Raw genomic sequence first — 20,126 nt, 5'->3', positions numbered from 1 at the left:
GCTAGTCTTGGCTGTTTTGGAGGGTGGCAACCTCCTATCCAATTGAAGCTCACTCCCTCCCACATTTAAATGGTTAAAAGCTCACTCCATGGCATCTCCAACTATCAGGGGAACTTGCCTGCATGCAGTGTGATTGTGACAAATCTATTACAGAGTGCTTTTCCTGGTAATGTACAGGTTAATAAAAGCTTCAATCAGACTTAGAACTTTTGCAACTTATATTGACAGATTTATTATAAATCATTCTTCCTGGCAATGCACAGGTTATTAAGAATTTATATTAGTGTAGGGACCCTTGAAACGTGGTCTGCCGTGAAGTTTGGCTCAAGGGCTTACAACAATTTGGCCAAAATGTTAAACTAAAAGACCATTTTATTTATTAGTTATTTATACATGTATATTTAGGCACTGTACCGTATATAAGTTTTTCTGGATGTGCACTGAGCTTTGTCTGTGTTTTATGTTATGTCTCTGGTTTTAAATACATATTGCCATGCTCAGTAGCACTCCTCTGTGAAACTTATATGCTTATATATATGTTGTGGGTATTTTGGGGGTTCAATTTGAGCTTGTAGGTGTTCTGTATGTTTTTCATTTAATATAACCACGTTTTATCATAACTCTGTGCCCAAGACATAGTTGAAAACGAGAGTTAACTCAAATTGTATTATTTCCTGGTAAAACATTTGATAAATACAAATAAATATCCAAACCATAATCCCTAAGGTGAAGGTACACATATTAAATAATTAAAACTATAGAGAGAAATGTCTGGCAGGCAAAACCATGACATTTTAGCAGAAAAGGACAGTAAATAGTCTGGGTTCTGAGCCGCAGCTTCTTCAGATTTAAATAAAAGGCCACGTTTTGGGCATTGCGTTTCTAGCTGTATATTAGCTTACACATTTACTGTATAATGCTAGGCTAAAAAATGCAAAATAAGAACTGTTTTCCTACACTAATGATTACAATAAAATATATTTGACACATGAGTTATAATGTTTCATGGCAAAACAAATGTTTATATGAATGAAGATCAGTTTCTCTGTATTTTCTCAAAACAATTATGCGCATTAGGTGGTAAAGTATCTGAATATTTCTCTTTTACTGTAATATAGCCATACTTGTTCAATGTACAGGCATACCCCGGTTTAAGGACACTCACTTTAAGTACACTCGCGAGAAAGTACATGTCGCTCAATAGGCAAACGGCAGCTCGCGCATGCGCCTGTCAGCACGTCCTGAACAGCAATACCGACTCCCTACCTGTACCGAAGCTGTGCGCAAGTGGGGAGACTATAGAGCCTGTTACACATGTGTTATTTACTGTACATCAGTTATGCACGTATATGACGATTGCAGTACAGTACATGCATCGATAAGTGGGAAAAAGGTAGTGCTTCACTTTAAGTACATTTTCGCTTTACATACATGCTCCGGTCCCATTGCGTACGTCAATGCGGGGTATGCCTGTATTACTTTGTTTCCTTACCCTGGTTGGCACCTTTCACTTTTACAAATTTTGGCTATAGCGAGTGCCTGCCCACTCTGACTCTCCTGTCGCCTCTGACACTCCTGCCCCCTCTGACTCTCCTGCCCACTCTGACTCTTCTCTCACCTCCATTCTGACTCTCCCCTCCCCTCTCCTCTATCTCTCCTGCCCCCTTTTTCTCTCCTGCCCCCTCTGACTCTCCTGCCCCCTCTGACTCTCCTGTTGCCTCTGACTCTCCTGTCCCCTCTTACTCTCCTGCCCCCTCTTACTCTCCTGCCCCCTCTTACTCTCCTGCCCCCTCTGACTCTCAGGCCCTCTCTGACTCCCTTCCCACCAACTCCTGAAGATGTCATAGTTGTACCGCTAAAAATAATCACTTCACATGTAGCACTGTCACCCCCCGCCCCCTCTGGGAAATCCACTCTATTGCTACCATGTGGTGCTGAGGCATACGTGTTAGGTTCAGGAGATCTGAGCTGTCTGCAGTGTGGAGACCAGAACAGGCCTTTGGATATCATCTGTAGTTCTTTCCTCTTTATTTCAGCACCTCCAGTTTCAGGGGTCTTTGGTAGTACCAGAGACATTCCTCTCTGAAGGACATCAGTCATACACACCATTCACTAACTCAATCCAGGCGGGTGTATGATTAATAAAGGGGATTTATTTAGTGGTCCCTGCATCAGGTCTTTGCGGTGCAAGGGTTCAGAAGATTCCAGGTTTCTGGATGGTGCTTGACCCTGATAGTATGGGGTCATATTCCAGTCAGATGTTCCCTCAACCTGTATGGCTGAGGGCTAGCACACTCATCCCGCCATGGGAGAGACTCACAGCTCTCTGCTTCCGTTCTCCTCAGAACCAGGAACAGGACTGAGCTAAATTTGCCACTCCCTCCTAGTAGGAGCAAGAAGGGGCGGGCTTATGGTCTATGCCTATGCGTGATAGGCTGCACAGGCCATGAGTCACCACCACACTTCTGTCACTCATAAGAGGGGCATGATGGAGGTCACTAGCCCACAGATATAACCTGTTACTGCCTGCAGCTAGCAGGGACTTGCATAACAGGGGGAAGGACAGGTAGAAAGAGACATACCCTGTTACACTCTCCCCTGGGTGAAATTTCCAACGTCCTCGCTTGGGACCAAATTTATTGCACCATCCATCAGTCAGGAACCTGCAAGATAATATTACAGGTCAAACATTAGGACAGTACATATAACATATACAATCAGAACCCATATCACCGACTGGTGACAGCGACAAATAATATAGCTCTTCCAACTGGGAAAAGTAAGGGGCACTACTTGTAATAATTGGGATCAGTGACAGTGAGCAAGACATAGGCAGTGTCATACACAGATGTGACATGGGCAGGGCCGGATTGGGAAGGGCCGCTGGAGGGGACCTAACCAAGTCCATGGCCTGTCCATGTATAACTCACTTAACATGACCTCGTGGAAGTAACGGCTGGGTGGCTTCTGGAACATGATGACCCCAGCCGTGGCCCTGAGACACAAAGTGGGAAACATTAGGTGACAAGTCCCGTATTTGCCACCGTTGGAACCGGCGGCGGATCAGTAGAGGCACTTGGTTCCTCGGGCGCCATCTTGGTGATATCACAACACAGCGCCGGTCTTGCGAGACCACCGGGACAACTCTAGCCCGGCACCAGTGATGACGTCACTTCTGGTGAAACCAGAAGTCCGTCACCGAGCTGCGCACCGGACAAGGCTGCACCCAGAGCCTCCATGAAGTAGGCCACCACCAGACCCTGGGAAGCAGAAGGAGCGGGAACCTCACCAGATTTCAGGTAATCAATGTTCCCGGATTCCTCCGCAGACAGATCCGGTACAGCCGTGATGTCATCTGGGGTCGCGGAGCTCCTTGAACATTCCGGAACCTCAGCAACATCTGGGATGGATGTGGTTGGCTGAAACTCCTCTCCGGACGGCAGGTAAGATGTGGACTCATCTCCACAGATTCCGCCCAGTTGAAATCTTTGGCAGCAACGGTTGGGGACACCTCCGCCAGGACGGGATGCCGGGGCGAGTCAGTCACCTGGGCGACCATACTTATGGAGCTACCTTGCTCTGTAGTCACCTGGGCACTCACACCCGACACGCCTTGCATCTGCAGTGTTGCTGTTGCTGTTAAAAGTCCCCTTTAACTTGCTGCATTTCTGCAGTCCTGAAAGCCTGTCCTGATCTCAGCAGTGCCTCCAATTGTAGCACTGTTTCTCCCCTCCCCACCCCCCCCCCCCCCCCACTTCCCCCTCTGGGAAATCCACTCTATTGCTACAGTGTGTTGCTGAGGCATACCTGTTAGGTTCAGGAGATCTGAGCTGTCTGCGGTGATATGGAGACCAGGACAGGCTTTTGAATATCATCTGTAATTATTTCCTCTTGGTGTTCAGCGCCGCCAGCTTCAGGGGGCACTGGTAGCACGCTCATCCCTCCATGGGAGAGACTCGCAGCTCTCTGCTTCTGTTCTCCTCAGAACCAGGAACAGGACTGAGCTAAATTTGCCACTCCCTCCTAGTAGGAACAAGAAGGGGCGGGCTCATGGTCTATACCTATGCCTGATAGGCTTACACAGGTCATGAGTCACCACCACACTTCTGTCACTTATAAGAGGGGCATGAGCTTGTCACTAACCCACAGATTTAACCTGTTACAGCCTGCAGCTAGCAGGGTCTTGCATAACAGGGGGAAAGACAGGTAGAAAGAGACATACCCTGTTACATGCAAATAGTGGAACCCTACAAAACATGTGTCTTGATCATAGCATGAGTACTGGCACACATACTGTACCTCATTTATTTATCACCTAGTTAAGGTTGGCGTTAGCCCTATCTTGCCTATCTATAGATTAGCCAACATATTGGCCATTATATACATAGACAAGAAAACGTAAACCAACCTCCATAGGTGAGGAAAAAAATAAAAAATTCAAACACATTATAGTACGTTTTAACCCTTTAGTAATCCAAATGGCTTTCTATGACTAGCTGACCACAAAGGGCTACAGAGGGTTAATAGTAACATTAAACTATACTACCTACCCCTCTTGACAACCATAGTGGCCAATAAAGAATTGCCATGCAATCTTTACTAGTCGCTGTGGCAAGCAAAGGGTTAAATGCAACCACCGCCCTTCCGGGGAGGCTAACCACCCTCCCCAGGGCAACTACCCTAATCACCAAACCCTGCTACCCACCCAACCAACATAACAGCCCCCCCTATAGGCTAATGGGCCAATAGCACTATTACCCACATGTGAGTTATAGGGCATTTGGGCATAAAGACGAGACAAAAATGACATATATAAGCAAAATGTATACGTTAAAAATACATAACGTCGTAAAAAATACATTTAAGACTAACCCATTGTCACTGTGGATACCCATGCCCTTCCAGTAGGTGCCTAGATTGCAAATGTGGCCATCAATGGAAACCTGTAAGAAAATTGGATTACTTAGCCTACCCTGGATGAAGGCCATCCTCATTTCTGGAGGCCTCCAGAACTATTCCAATAAATGGCTGGTACTCAACCATAAAAAAAAAACAAATCCAAGGCCCAATGGCCACCCAAAAATTCCCAATCAATAAAAACCATAAGAAATAATCCAGGCCCAATGGTCAAAAAAAAGGAAAAAACAAAACAATAAAAATAAATTCTTGCCCAATGGCCCTTTGTAATCCAAAGGCATCTATTGGATCCATTGGCATCCAGAGAAGGAGTGGCACAGTGAAGAGAAGGAGTGGCTCAGTGAGTAAAGACACTGACTTTGAGTAAGCCTGGTTCAATTCCTGGTGTCAGCACCTTGTGACCTTGGGCAAGTCACTTTATCTTCCTGTGCCGCAGGCACCAAAATCATAGATTTTGTCTGTACTAACTAATGTACAGCGCCCTGGATAAGGACGCTATATAAATGTTGTTATAAATAAATAGTCTGCGACGTGGGTCACTGCTGCACTGCAGACTAGACATAGGTTTTCCAGGCATATAGCTGGTGGCTTTTATTTACCCTGTCACATTCCTCCCCTGTTAGTGTGTGGCTGGGGTTGCATACGGCTGAAGCCCGACCATTCCCCTTCTTCTCTAGAAAAGAAGTCAGCATTTGCGTTCTCTTTTCCCGGCCTGTGCTGAATCTCAAATGAGAAGGGTTGGAGGGCCATATACCACCTAGTCAATCTAGCATTGGAATCCTTCATACTATTTAACCACTTCAGTGGAGCATGATCCGTCACCAAAGTAAAATGGACTCCTGCCAGGTAATGCCTCAAAGCCTCGATTGCCCACATTACTGCGAGGCACTCCTTCTCAATCACTGAGTAGTTTTTTCCCTCGGGAACAATTTCCTACTCAGGAAAAGGATAGGGTGTTCAACTCCCTCAAACTGTTGTGACAATACTGCCCCTAGCCCTATCTCTGCTGCATCTGTTTGCACTATAAAAGGGCTGTTGAAGTCCGGGCTTCTAAGGATGGGACCCTCTGATAGACACCGTTTTATGTCCTCAAAGGCTCTCTGACAATCCCTTGACCATACCACTTGTGTAGGGGCACACTTTTTTGTGAGGTCCGTTAAAGGGGCTGCCACTTCCAAATAGTTGGGGATGAACCACCGGTAGTACCCTGCTAAACCCAGCACAGAGCGTACCTGCTCTTTTGTTTGGGGGTTCGGAATTTCTTTCAGGGCAACTACCTTGTCGGCTAGTGGCCTTACTTTTCCACCTCCCACTGCATACCCTAAGTATTTAGTTTCTGCCTTACCCAGGGCACATTTCTTAGGGTTGGCTGTGAGCCCTGCCTCTCTTAGAGATTTGAGGACCGCTTTCAGCCTATTCAGATGGCCCCCCCAGTGTTTACTATAAATGACAATGTCATCTAGGTAGGCTGCGGCATAATTCCTATGGGGCCTCAGTACCTTATCCATGAGTCTCTGAAATGTGGCTGTGGCTCTATGCAGTCCAAATGGCATTGTCACAAACTGGTATAAACCCATGGGAGTGGCAAAGGCTGTTTTGCATTTGGACTTTTCCTCTAAGGGTATTTGCCAGTATCCTTTTGTCAAGTCCAACGTGGATATATATTCCGCGTTACCAAGGGCGTCAATTAATTCGTCCACCCTTGGCATCGGATATGCGTCAAACTTGGATACCGCATTGACCTTTCGGAGGTCCACACAAAATCTTATCTTCCCATCGGGTTTAGGGACCATAATTAGTGGACTACACCACTCACTGCATGATTCCTCAATCACTCCTAAGTGTAACATTTCTTGTACCTCCTTCTCTACCAGAGCCCTACGACTTTAAGGCAACCTATAAGGACGGGAACGTACTTTTACCCCAGGTGCTGTCTCGATTTCATGGGAAATTAAGTTAGTTTGTCCTGGTAAGTCAGAAAAAACATCATGGAATTGTGTAATTATTGCTAACAAGTCAACTTTTTGTTCAGAGGACAACTGTTTACCCATTGGGATTTTATCGTCACTCACGATGTTCTACCGTGGAGGCTGAGGACCCAAGTCCGTTTCCTCCTCCACCGGGTGGATGAATAGAGACCGCTGCATCTTCCAGGGTTTCAGCAAGTTCACATGGTAAATTTGTTTACCCTTCCTGGACCCTGGTTGAGCGATCTCGTAATCCACATCACCAGTACGGCGGAGTACTTCGAATGGGCCCTGCCATTTGGCCAGGGGTTTACTCTCGCAACTGGGTAACAATAACATCACCTGGTCTCCTGGGTGAAACACTCTCATGCGAGCATTCTGATTGTAATGTCTCTCCTGACTGTCCTGGGCTGATCTAAGATTCTCCCTGGCAAAATGGCCGACCACATCTAGGCGCTTCCTAAGGTCTAGTACATATTGCAGGGTATTAGAAGGGGACTGCTGTTCCTTCTAATGCTGAGCCGACATCCGGAAGGAGATGAGAGTCTCGGCGGGGACCAGCATTTGGACTCCGTCCTTGCTGGAACGACTGCTCCTTCCGTTGGACTTGGCGGTTGCGTATGGGTGGCCGTAGGTTCCCCATTGATCCGACCTCCCTCTTTGGGCGTCCGCAAGTGCCGGTGGAGTCGGGTCCAGGACACTCGCCTGCTGCTCAGCCCCAAGGAAGTTCTCCACGAGTCAGACCGACAAAGCTAGGGTTTCAACAGCGTGGCGTTTAACCCATGAGAGTGCGGAAGGGGGTATTATTTGTAGAAATTGTTACAAAACCACCTGCTCCAGAATTGCCTCCTTAGTGCACTCCTCGGGTTGTATCAAGCACGTACACAAGTCCAATAATCGCTGAGCGAGGACCCGGGGTCTCATCTTAGCGGTGTACTTCATGTTCCGGAACTGCTGCCGGTAGGTCTCTGGGGTTTTAACACACCTTGACTAGGCAGCTGGGATCCAACTAATTGTCCTGAGGTTCCCAGCTGAAATTAACCTAGTCACTGCTGCACTGCACACTAGACATAGGTTTTCCAGGCATACAGCTGGTGGCTTTTATTTACCCTGTCACAGGCCCCCTGGAAGGGTGAGGGGGGGTAGTGGTTAACCCCTGTTTTGTCTTAGTGGTTACCGGTAGCCAAGGGGGTCAGGTAGTGTAGTTTATGTGTATTTATGTGTATACCTTGGTAGCCACAGGCATCAAAGGGTTAATGTTATTTATACCGTAGATTTCTGAAATAATTAATATTACGGAACACTATGGTGTTCGTAGTAATAGTAGTAATGTGATCGTTATGTGGTAATTAACGCATTATTAATTGATGCGTTAATTCCTGCATCGCGTCAAGTAAAAAAATATCGAACCCACTAAATTACCACAATCTTGACAATTTTGGTCATAAAATTTCAGTACAGTTGTAAGAAGTGATATGGGATTTTTTGCACAGTGCAATGTTAACTTCATTCTAACGGAGTTTGATGATTCCCGGCCAATATCCTTTACAGAAGTGCACCTGGAGCTTTCCTGCACTTAAAATACTGTCTCGTAATTCCACACAGATGGGCGTCTGTTTAGCCTCAAAATGTATGTAAAACAGAATTAAATATTATTCTGAAGTAATTTTTGTGGCAGCCCAGGGTCTGTCCTAAATCATCCACTGACCAATATTTTGAGATATAATTAATGGAGAGATGCCTCTGCTATTTTAGGTGTCACCTTGGAACATCTGTGCTTATATAAGGTAGAAAGAATCCTGGCAAAGTCTTTGATAATTGTAAGACTACAAAAATGAGATAATTTAGGGGAAACATAGAATGCGTACATACAAAAGGCAGAGCAGAAAATAACATGGAACATAGATTATATACTTAGTAAGGAACCAATACCTAAATCAGGAGAAAATGCTACATACTGTAGATTCAAAAGTCATGGGTATCACGTATAGGGAAAAAGCAGACTTAGAAAGTTAGCAAAAATTGATATTTTTAGAAGTCCAGAAAAGAGGATTAGACATCAATATTTCCCAGAAAAACGACTGAATAACCCTAGAATGTTGCAATGTCGTGCAAGATCGAGAAGTAAATGTTCAAATGTATACTCCTTTGCACTTTTAAAGTTGAAGTGTTATTGAAGACAAACTCTTCAGTATGTGGCCTTGTATATCATTTATCAAACAGTCAGAAGTGCCATAGATACTACATTATAATGTTGGATTTGGATGATGTTATCATCGTGGATATAAATTGTTATAATGTAGATACTGTGATAGGTTTTATTATGCGGTGGAATCTATGCATCAAGGTCTCAGAATGGACTTTTTGGCTTTCATTTTAGCAGTGAATTAACAACACCTATTTGTAGGGCATATTTATATATCCCAGTAGTTTCCTTAATTCGACCCCACTTCAGTCAGCTTATGATCTGAAGTACATATCTATGGAGTGGCAGAAGTATTAGCGCACAAGGCAGCTGATGCAGAGCGAAATATTAGAGATTGTGTCAATTTTTGGGTTATTGTTGTAATTGTGTTACATTTTTATCTCATGCAAACTACCAGGACAAAGCAAGCAAAAGAGATTTGCATTTAGAGAAACCAAGTCACTATCAGAAAGAAAAATACATCGCTGATGTGCCGAATGAGAAAGAGTCAAACAGAGAACCCAAAGTGTTCCCTTTAAACTTCCATAGCATGTATAGTATTCTGTGACTCAAAGTAATAAGAAATAAGCTTACCCTCTCGGGAACAGATCTCACGAACCAAATCATGCTTGATCGAATCAAGGGAATCAAAATTATTTACAAAAAACTTCTTGTCCATAGACCCTGCTACTATATCGTTCAGCTGTGTTTCCAAAGCATTTTGGACACCAATAGCATATATAGTGATGCCATCGCCTCTGATTTCTGCAGCAACTTCAGTCACACTGTCTTCCGACGCACCATCTGTAATGATGATCAAAGACCGAGGAACTGTATTGCGTCGGTCACCAGCAGCTTTACCAAACAGACTTCTCATTGACTTCATTGCAGCTCCCGTTCTCGTGCCACTTCCCAACTGGTCTATTTGTTTAATTTTCTCCTTTAAACTCTTCAGAGTGTTGTATTCGCCGATGGTAAATTCGATTTTAGGATTATCAGAGTATTGGACAACTCCAAAGCGTACATTGTGGGCACCAACCTGGAACATGCTTACCAATTCATTCATGAAACGTTTCATGTCTTTAAAGTCAACTGGATCTATGCTAGCAGAGCCATCAATCAGAAAGTAAATATCTGCTTCTTCAGTGTCCACACATCCTAAATGAAAACATTGATTAGAATTACTAATTTTCCAATGTTTGCTTAAAGGTATCTATACAAAGAATTAGGAGCCATAATTTAATATTGCCAGTCTGCTGGAGTTAAATCTTCAATTCCTAAATATTTATAAGACTAACTAATAAAATCTGCTTGGAACATATCACTTATATTGAAAACTCAAAAAAATAATTATACAGCAAATCATTTTTTTAGGTCCAAAACAAAAATGTAAATAGCCACTAGAAACATCTGACTAAAAGAACAATGCATTGAGTTGTTAGATATTGCTCATAGAAAATAATGCAGAGTGACAACAAGGCCACAGACAGATTTCTCAAGGCCCAGGACTAGAGTTATGACCATAGGACAGTATCAGTGAGGGAGGTGTGCAGGTGGTAAGAGCCGGGGTCTGGGGCAAACGAGAGGCCCGGCAGCCAGGCACAGAAGTCCGGGTCTAACTTCCAGCGCCGGTCAGCCAGGCCCCGAACACTTGTCACGGTTCTCCCCCCCTGTTGGCGGCTCTGAGTGACAATATAGTGAAAGTGAATTTTATGAGGCAGAAGGTGAATAATTCAAAGTGGACCCTCCTTAAAGTTGTGTATCAATTAAAGTTTTAGGGGCAAAAGTGATACATCAATCCATGTCTAACTTTGACATATTCTCTATCTTGCATACAATTTACTGCACTTATTCTATTGCTGTGTTTCTCTGCCAAGGAGGGGAAACACCTCCTGCGCTATCTTGAGACTTGAAAACTGGGAAACTGCGCTCCGCCTCTACTCTCTCTCCTCTATCAGCCGGCATAGAGGAGAGAGGAAAGGTGGATCGTAGCCTCCTCACCTCCAGACAGCGTGGGATGCACCCGCAGAGCAGCTGACATATTTTAGGTTTGTGCTGAGTGGAGAGGTTTTGTTTGGGGAGAGGGATGTGACGTCTTTGTATGGGAAGGTTGAAGATGCATGGTTGAATAAGAGAAGGGTGTGTGTGCCTGACTGTAGGGGCTGAGTACGGCGTGTCTACGTAGAGGTGTGTGTGAAAAGGGGATACATCTGTAGAAAACCTTCCTGTCTCTGGAGCCGCCACTGAAATTAGCTCCCGAGAGTGCATCGCTGAAGGGGGTTCATGCTTCAGGAGCGGACCCCACCACAGAGATAACCTCTGGCAGTAGCGATCACAGTTCCGCGGCTTGTCCTGGTCCCAAAAATATTAAATTTTGCTACGTCTGTAAGCAGGGCCGCCAACAGGGGGGGAGAGCTGGGATAAGTGTCCCATGCCCGGTGGCTGCGGGGGGCCGGCGGACGGACAAAGCATATGGACCCAGCCACTTCTTTGCCCAGCTGTCTGTCCTCTTGTTGATGCCAGGATTGATTGAGAGTGAGGTAATTGATGGAGGGGGGAGGGGAGAGTGAGGGAGTAAGAGAGGGATAAGAATGAGACAGTGGGGATAGAAATACATGGAAAGAGGGGGAAATGGATAAGGGGGCTCACAAGGTGTGAAATGGGGGGCTCGCAAGACTGCGGACATGGGGTGCGGCGGGCCCTGGTCGTAACTCTAGTCTTGGGCCCCCAGGAAATCTGCCAGCGGCTCTGTCTGTAAGTGTAGTGTGTGAGCAAAAGAAGTGGACTGTATGTGTAGGACAAGGAGGAAGGGGAATTAGGTGTCTGTATGGATTATGAAAAAAGTAGGGGTGTGAGAGAAAGGGAATAAGTGCTAAGTGAGACGGGGTGGCAGGTTGACTGCGAAGATTGTGGTGAGAAAAGGGGTGAGTATGAAGTTTGACATGGGGCGGGGGGGTGAATGTGCTGTGATTTGAGAATAAGGGTGAGTATGAAGTGTAAGAAAGTGGGTGCCCATAGCCTTAATCAGTTACATGGTACTTATGTTTTGGACCAAACTTTTGGTGGTATCACTTTGTGTGCCTGAATCCTGTATGTGACCTGATCTCAAATCTTGAAGCAATATGATTTCTTCTTTTGAAAATCTTGGCATGCAGTACGAAACATAACTAATTTATTGTGTTTTTTTTATCATTATTATTACAATCATCTTACAATCAATAGTATTACAATCACAGTAAGAAGCATCTTACCTTCTTTCAGTGTACGAGCAAACATAGGAACTACAAATGATTGTGAGACAATTTCGGTGCAAAGACGCTTCTTTAATCTCCAATCAATATTCGAAAGCTGCAGAAAAGACTCTACATTGGTGACATGTGTTCGTGGTGGATGAGATGCTATAATATCCAGTTCTGTATTATTGGCATTCTGGAAGCCGACAGCAAAAACTTCCACACCCGATCGTCTTAGTTTGGCTGCAGACTTGGTGAAGTTATCCACTGAATGTCCATTAGTCATGACCACTGCTATCTGCTGTACTCCTTGGTGTGCCCTGCCGCCATTTTGTTTAGAGAAAAGTTTTTTCCGCAGAAAGTCAATGGCCGCGCCAGTATGTGCCTTTCCTCCTCTATATGGGAGCTTAGTTATGTAGTCCAAAATGTCATACTTGTCTGTAAATGTGTTGAGATTAAATTCCAACCGGGGCTCATCGCTATAAAGGACCACGGCCACTCGCACATTATTTAAACCAATATCCAATGCGCTGACCACTTTGTGCAGAAAAACTCGAGTCAGCTGAAAGTTAGTAGCACCAATGCTGCTAGATTCATCAATCAGAAAAACGATGTCAGCAACTGAAGCACTGGAGCAAACTAGAAAGCAAAGGAAAAGCAAAGGAAAAGCAAGAATTAGGACAAGAAAATGAAAACTGTCAATAATTCAAAAGCAAACTTACATTAGTCATTGATATACTTAGTGTTTATGAGATTCCCACGTTCACATCTGTGTTACAGCTATTACACATACATAAAAATCAGGACCCTTATTGCTTTTAGCATTATTCCTGATTTGGGAACAAATGTCTACAGCAGGGCTGCACAACACGCGGCCCGCCTGGCCTCTCTGTGCGGCCCTCGATGAGATTAAAAAAAAAAAAAAAAAAACTTTGAAAAAAAAAAAAAACTTTGAAAAAAAAAAAAACTTGGAAAAAAAAAAAAACTTTGAAAAAAAAAAATGGCGGCGATTCCCCGCGGTCCCGGCGCACATGCGCAGGGCCCGCTCCCGCTCCTTGATACGTCCCCCCCCCCCACCCCCCGCTCGCAACGTGGGACGGAGGGGGAAGTCACAGCCAGCTGAGCTCTTCTGCGGCTGCTCCCCCCCCCTGATCCCAACGTGGATATGTGCAGGGGGGTGAGGTGAGGTGAGGTGCATTGAGGTGAGGTGCAGGGGGGTGAGGTGAGGTGCATTGAGGTGAGGTGCAGGGGGGTGAGGTGAGGTGCATTGAGGTGAGATGCAGGGGGGGTGAGGTGCAGAGGGGTGAGGTGCAGGGGAGGTGATGTGCAGGAGGGGGGAGGTGATGTGCAGGAGGGGTGATGTGAGGTACAGGGGGTGAGGTGCAGGGGGTGAGGTGCAGGGGGGTGATTGGAGGTGCAGGGGGGTCATTGGAGGTGCAGGGGGGGTGAGGTGCAGGGGGTGAGGTGCAGGGGAGGTGATGTGCAGGAGGGGTGATGTGAGGTGCAGGGGGTGAGGTGCAGGGGGGTGGTTGGAGGTGCAGGGGGGTGGTTGGAGGTTCAGGGGGGTGATTGGAAGTGCAGGGGGGTCATTGGAGGGGCAGGGGGTGAGGGGCAGGGGGGTGAGGTGCAGGGGATGTGATGTGCAGGAGGGGTGATGTGAGGTGCAGGGGGTTAGGTGCAGGGGTGATTGGAGGTGCAGGGGTGATTGGAGGTGCAGGGGTGATTGGAGGTGCAGGGGTGATTGGAGGTGCAGGGGGGTGATTGGAGGTGCAGGGGGGTGATTGGAGGTGCAGTGGGGTGAGGTGCAGGAGGGGTGATGTGAGGTGCAGTGGGTGAGGTGCAGGGGTGATTGGAGGTGCATGGGGGTGATTGGAGGTGCAGGGGGGTGATTGGAGGCGCAGGGGGTGATTGGAGGTGCAGGGGGTGATTGGAGGTGCAGGGGGGTGATTGGAGGTGCAGAGGGGTGAGGTGCAGGGGATGTGATGTGCAGGAGGGGGGAGGTGATGTGCAGGAGGGGTGATGTGAGGTGCAGGGGGTGAGGTGCAGGAGTGATTGGAGGTGCAGGAGAGAGTGATGTGAGGTGCAGGGGGGAGAGTGATGTGAGGTGCAGGGGGGAGAGTGATGTGAGGTGCAAGGGGAGAGAGTGATGTGAGGTGCAAGGGGAGAGAGTGATGTGAGGTGCAAGGGGAGAGAGTGATGTGAGGTGCAGGGGGAGAGAGTGATGTGAGGTGCAGGGGGAGAGAGTGATGTGAGGTGCAGGGGGGAGAGTGATGTGAGGTGCAGGGGGGGGGGAGTGGTGTGAGGTGCAGGGGGGGAGAGTGGTGTGAGGTGCAGGGGGGGAGAGTGGTGTGAGGTGCAGGGGGGGAGAGTGGTGTGAGGTGCAGGGGGGAGAGTGGTGTGAGGTGCAGGGGGGAAAGTGGTGTGAGGTGCAGGGGGGGAGAGTGGTGTGAGGTGCAGGGGGGAGAGTGGTGTGAGGTGCAGGGGGGGAGAAGGATGTGAGGTGCAGGGGGGGAAAGTGGTGTGAGGTGCAGGGGGGGAGAGTGGTGTGAGGTGCAGGGGGGGGAGAGTGGTGTGAGGTGCAGGGGGGGAGAAGGATGTGAGGTGCAGGGGATGTGTGTAGTGTGCAGGGGGGTATTATGTGTTTGATGTGGAGAGGGAGTATTATGTGTGTGGGTGAGGGGGAGATGGGGGTATGGAGAGATAGATGGGGAGTATCGCAAAGGTTGATAGTGAGGGGTTCTGGGGGAGATATGAGGATGATGATGAGAGGTGCTGGAGGAGAGATGATGATGATTTTACCCGTGCGGCCCAATTTTTTTTTCCTTGGAGCAGTTCGGCCCTTCTCGCTTTACGAGTTGTGCAGGCCTGGTTTACAGTATGTTTACAAATACTGATGTAGCCAGGTCCCCCCTTGTCATAGCTGACCCCCCTCTCCTTCCTTAGCGCACAGCCACCGCGCGCGAGGGAGTGAGGGGGCAGGTGCGCGAGCAGCGCGTTACCTGTGAGTTGCGGCCGGTTGCCGGGGACGCGAGCAGGCCGGTTGCTAGGGACGCGAGCGGGCCGGTTGCCGGGGACGCGATCGGGCCGTTGCTAAGGCCGCGGTCGCGTTGCGAGGGTCCCTGCAGCTCGGGAAGCAGGGCGCCGCCATGTGTAGTGCTGTTGCGCATGTGCAGGAGCCAGCTAGCGCGGGAGGTCCCAAACAGCTCGCGCATGCGCAAGGCAGGACTGCCAGCCCCCAGGGTGCATAGGGGCAGAGCTACATGACTCCAGGGAGCCAATAGGGCTGAAGTATTGCCCTGCAGGCAAGAAAAGATACATTTTCGCGGGTTTGGAACTACACAGTCAGTGAGGACCAGGACAAGCTAGGGGAAGGAGGTGAGTGCAGGGGTGAGTGACCCACTGCATTAGGCCAGCAGCCCCCTAGGTCCCAGTTAGGTCCTGAGACACTGTTTAGCTTGTGGTGCTATAGGGACAGGCCCTAGATAGGGACACTGCCCCATTAGCTATTTGGATAGTCAGGGACACAGCGCTGAAGCCGTGCAGCCCTGCGAGGTGGGTTCTGGGAGCGGAACGCCACCAAAGACCCTGAGACTAAGGTGATATTATCCACGCTGGAATTCACCCAATGCGGTGTGGAGGACGACGTCGGATTGGGCGGAATCCCTGACGTAGTCTGCGGAACCCGGGGTCTGCGGAACATGTTGATGTTATATGGTTCATGTGAGCACAAGTAAAAAGGTATTGGTTATCATACATATGGTGTACTGATTATTTGCATGTGGTTCCTATGTTAGGGTTATTCTACATACCCATAGAATCCTACATAGGTGGAGGCGCTGAAACAAAGAAACATTCCAGAGGATTCACCCCGGGCTCTCACTAGCGGAGGCTCAGCCTCCTGTGAGCCTGACAGGTATACGCACCACACCTGGTAACATTATATGCTCTACGCACCCACAATATATATGCGATTGGGTGGGGTGGAATACCCGTTACACTATTAATAACTATTATTGTATACTCCCTGAAATCATAGAATCTATTTTGTAGACCAAGCTGTGTTCCATTGTAGCTACAGCATCTCAATCACAACGGAAGCACATTTGGATAGAGCAACAAAATAATTTTTATTTCATGTTATTTTGTTGTATTAGCATAGGCTCATTAAACTGAGAATAGGTTGAGGGCCAATTCTTAACTCCAACTGCAAGACTCGGGTCTCACCATCAGAGCGGCGGAAGGAACAAATGAGATTAAGTAGTCACTATAACCTACCTGTACACTTTTTAATTGAGCATTCCTTATTAAAAATATGTAAACATCACTGGTGTATCTCTCTCCCCTCTCTCCCACTCTCTCCCTCCCCATCCCCTCTCTCCCACTCTCTCCCTCCCCATCCCCTCTCTATACTACCCTTCCTCTCTCTTTCCCCATCACCCGTTTCTCTCTCTGCCTGCCTCTCCCCATCACCCCTTTCTCTCTCTGCCTGCCTCTCCCCATCACCCCTTTCTCTCTCTTTCCCTTTCCCCATCACCCTTTTCTCTCTCTCCCTGCTTTCTCCAGCCCTGGGGTGGGGTGGCAATTGGAGGGATCAGTTGTGGTGGCGATCAGGCAGACGGACTCACCTGCTCGCACTCTGCAGAGTTCCAGCGCAGCAACTGTCTCTGCCTGACGTGGTCTCTCTGCAACTCTGCTGAGCAGGCACAGGTCGCAAGGTGACACCTTAAGGGCTGCATGTTTGCCAACCTTCTACTAGTGAAAATGTTCAACAATACTTTGTCTCACCTGAGTTACATGTATGCGTTGTTAAACTAGGTTCTGCTCTTATAGTTGATCATCAATTCACCCATTTTGGGAATTTCCTGGCTCTGAGGGCCCCCAGTTCCCGGAGATATTTACTTTTTAGGGTGCCAATAAAGAGAAAATAAAATCAAAGATACCTGCTGGGGCCACCCAATCAGAAGCTGCTATTTTAGCCCTAATAACATTGCGGCTTTCTACAGGTCTGTGGGAGAGAGGCTTGGATGGCAGTCATAATGACTACCAAAAAAGGAACCAGAAATATTGGCACATAAACAGGTAAATATCTCCGGAACAGGGATCCGCAGAGCTAAAAATAGTGCATTTTACAGATGCTAACCTAACCTAACTGTCTTCAGTGCCGCAGTCACCCGCTGTCACGTGACCACAGTGATCGGGGCACTGGAGGATTAACGCCGTGGACGGTTCCATGGACTATCCACAGCATGACCGCGGCAGAGACTGTCTGCACCGCCGCAGACTTTCATTTTTACTGCCGCACCACCGGAGACAGTAAGTATAGCTAAATCTGTAACTCTGGAGAACCCTCCTGGTTCTTTGTCTGTAAAGGGAAAAACACTAAGAAGGGGGGATCGCTCCTATAAAGGGAAAGTGAAAAGAGACAGGACGATTACAACACATGCAACTCTTACTGTACCTGCTGGGACATCTGTCTCTGCAGCAAACTGTAACATATCATGCGTTACAATAACATTGATTACTTCCTCCGGTAGGCGCTTTATGCCTTGCAGCCCCTGGAGCTGGAAAACAAAGGGATCTGTGGCAATCATCTCCAGCTCTTCCATGTCAGAATTCTGAATCCCAACAGAGATGGTGGTGACTCCAATATTTTTTAGCTCCTCAGCATATGTACGAACAACATCCCCAGACTTTGAGGAAGTTATGAGCACCACAAACTGAGAGCTTCCTTGGTTGATCCGGCTCCCAGCCTCCTCTATGAAGAAAGTTGAGCGCAAATAATCCAGAGCACGTCCTGTGTTTAGAGAACCACCCTTGAAAGAGAAGCTCTTCTGAACATGGTTTAGCACCTGCTCCTTGGTCTCGTAGGTATTAAGTAAGAACTCAGTCTGGGGTTCCCCACTGAACTGCGCCAGTCCAACTTGATATTTGGTAATACCTACATCCAGCTCTCCAATTATTCTTGTAATAAAGTCCTTTATCTCTTGAAATGTGGAGCTTCCCATGCTGGAAGAAGAATCGACAAGGAAAACAACATCTGCAAAGTGCTTTGCAAAAGCTGAAAGAAATAAAATATACATATCATTAAGTAATGCCCTGCACAATAGTTTTACAATTGCATAACATTTTATTATCCCATGATATTCGTTCTACTTTTGCCGCAAAATAATTTCACTAGCTTGCAAAGATACAGAAATAAAATTAGGTTAAAAATTATAATAATATAGGAAACAAATCAGGTACTTGGTTTGATATTTATTGATAATTAAACATAATAAAAAGAAGCAATCTCTTTTCCCATAAGACACCTTCCTTTGTTGTAAGACACCTTGCAGCTCATTGACTTAAATGAGCTGTAAAGTGTCTTTCTGAGCTGGAAGGTGTCCAATGGTAGAATACTGCCCAGCAAATATGGCCATTTAAACATAGTCAGAATTAAAAGGATTGGTTTATGTTTTCTGGCAGTGATTAACAAACTGCTCTCCTACTGTAAGTGATTTGACATGAAGTTAGTTTTCAGAACAGGGATGTTTTATGTTCGGCCCTTATTAAAACAATTATTATTATTATTATTATTATTATTATTATTATGATTATGATTATTATTATCATAGAAAGTAATTTATTATTTTTGATGCTCCCAAATTTGTTGGTAGATTTATCATTTTCCAATAGAGCAATCATCTGTCAATGCAGTAGTAAGCATTTAAAATTACTTGTCATTATTGATCCTTTACCACTATGAAGGCTAGAATTTCAATGTGAAAGAAACGTTCTTATGTCTCTTTTCATTGTTTTGTTTTTGTTGTTGGTATAGGGTTACCAAATAAGACATAGCACAAGATAAAGCTGCAGGGCAGAGATGTGTTAACGTACTGTAGATACTCAGAGTAAATGATGTACCTTGAATGTGTGTCTCCACACTGACGCACACATTATGCAGAAGATGTTTGGTCACATCCTCAGAGTCATCGAAAGTGTCAAGATGATGTATGAATTTTTCATTTGGGTTGCTTGCCACTTCCTGAAGCTGAATATCATCTTTGATATTAGTCCCAGTCACGTAAACAGAGATTCCTCTTGATTTTAGTGCTCTAGCTGACTCCTTCATTGCATCGTTAGACTTGCCATCTGTGATCAGTATAAGAATCTGAGCTACATTCTCTGCAGCTCTGCTACCTGCTGACTCTGTGAAGTAGGTCGTGTTGATCAATTCTAAGGCTCTTCCCGTATAAGCATCTCCCTTTGTGTAGGGCAAACTCTGTATCTGTTCCAGAATTTCACTCTTCAAAGAGTACTTGTTTAATAGAAAATTCTGATACGTCTCATCATTGTACTGAGCCAGACCGACATGGACCTTATTAATACCAACATCCAAGCTAGATACCACGCCGTAGACGAAATCCACCACTTTTTCAAAACCTACTTCACCAATTCTGGTTGAGCTTTCCACTAGGAACACAATGTCGGCCAGATTGGCTTTTCTGCAACCTGCGAGGTAGGAAAAAAGGAAACATCTATTGGTCAGTGTTGGGTGTTTTTGTTATTTACATTCAAACAAAGATCATGGTAAATGAAGGTTATGATAGATTAGAAAAAAGTGTTGATTTAAGATTTATTTATTTTTACATTTAGGTCAACTGACAAATTGATTCCCAGTCTGTACACAACACAATGTGTTTCTTACATATAGATTTACTTTGCATCATTAAATGGAGCAACATGTTAAGTTTCAAGTTGGAGGCATGTACATTTCCCCTGCTCATTAAAAAAAATGTACTTACAAAGTTTATAGTATACTAGTTCACTCAAGCTTAAAAAAAC

General features: G+C 46.3%; 1 protein-coding gene across 1 annotated transcript in view; it reads right to left on the bottom strand.

The window, feature by feature from the left end:
- Positions 1-20,126, bottom strand: part of LOC142487559 (collagen alpha-4(VI) chain-like) — a 170,022-nt gene that overhangs the window by 87,629 nt on the left and 62,267 nt on the right. Inside the window, exons 6-9 of the mRNA XM_075587082.1 lie at positions 19,206-19,793; positions 17,761-18,360; positions 12,321-12,941; positions 9,664-10,227 (exon numbers count right to left, since the gene is read on the bottom strand). Coding sequence (XP_075443197.1) covers positions 9,664-10,227; positions 12,321-12,941; positions 17,761-18,360; positions 19,206-19,793 — 2,373 coding nt within the window. The remainder of the gene's footprint in view (positions 1-9,663; positions 10,228-12,320; positions 12,942-17,760; positions 18,361-19,205; positions 19,794-20,126) is intronic.

The sequence above is a fragment of the Ascaphus truei genome, chromosome 2 (assembly GCF_040206685.1).
Source record: "Ascaphus truei isolate aAscTru1 chromosome 2, aAscTru1.hap1, whole genome shotgun sequence".
NCBI lineage: Eukaryota > Metazoa > Chordata > Amphibia > Anura > Ascaphidae > Ascaphus > Ascaphus truei.
This window is presented reverse-complemented; position numbering and strand designations above follow the sequence as displayed.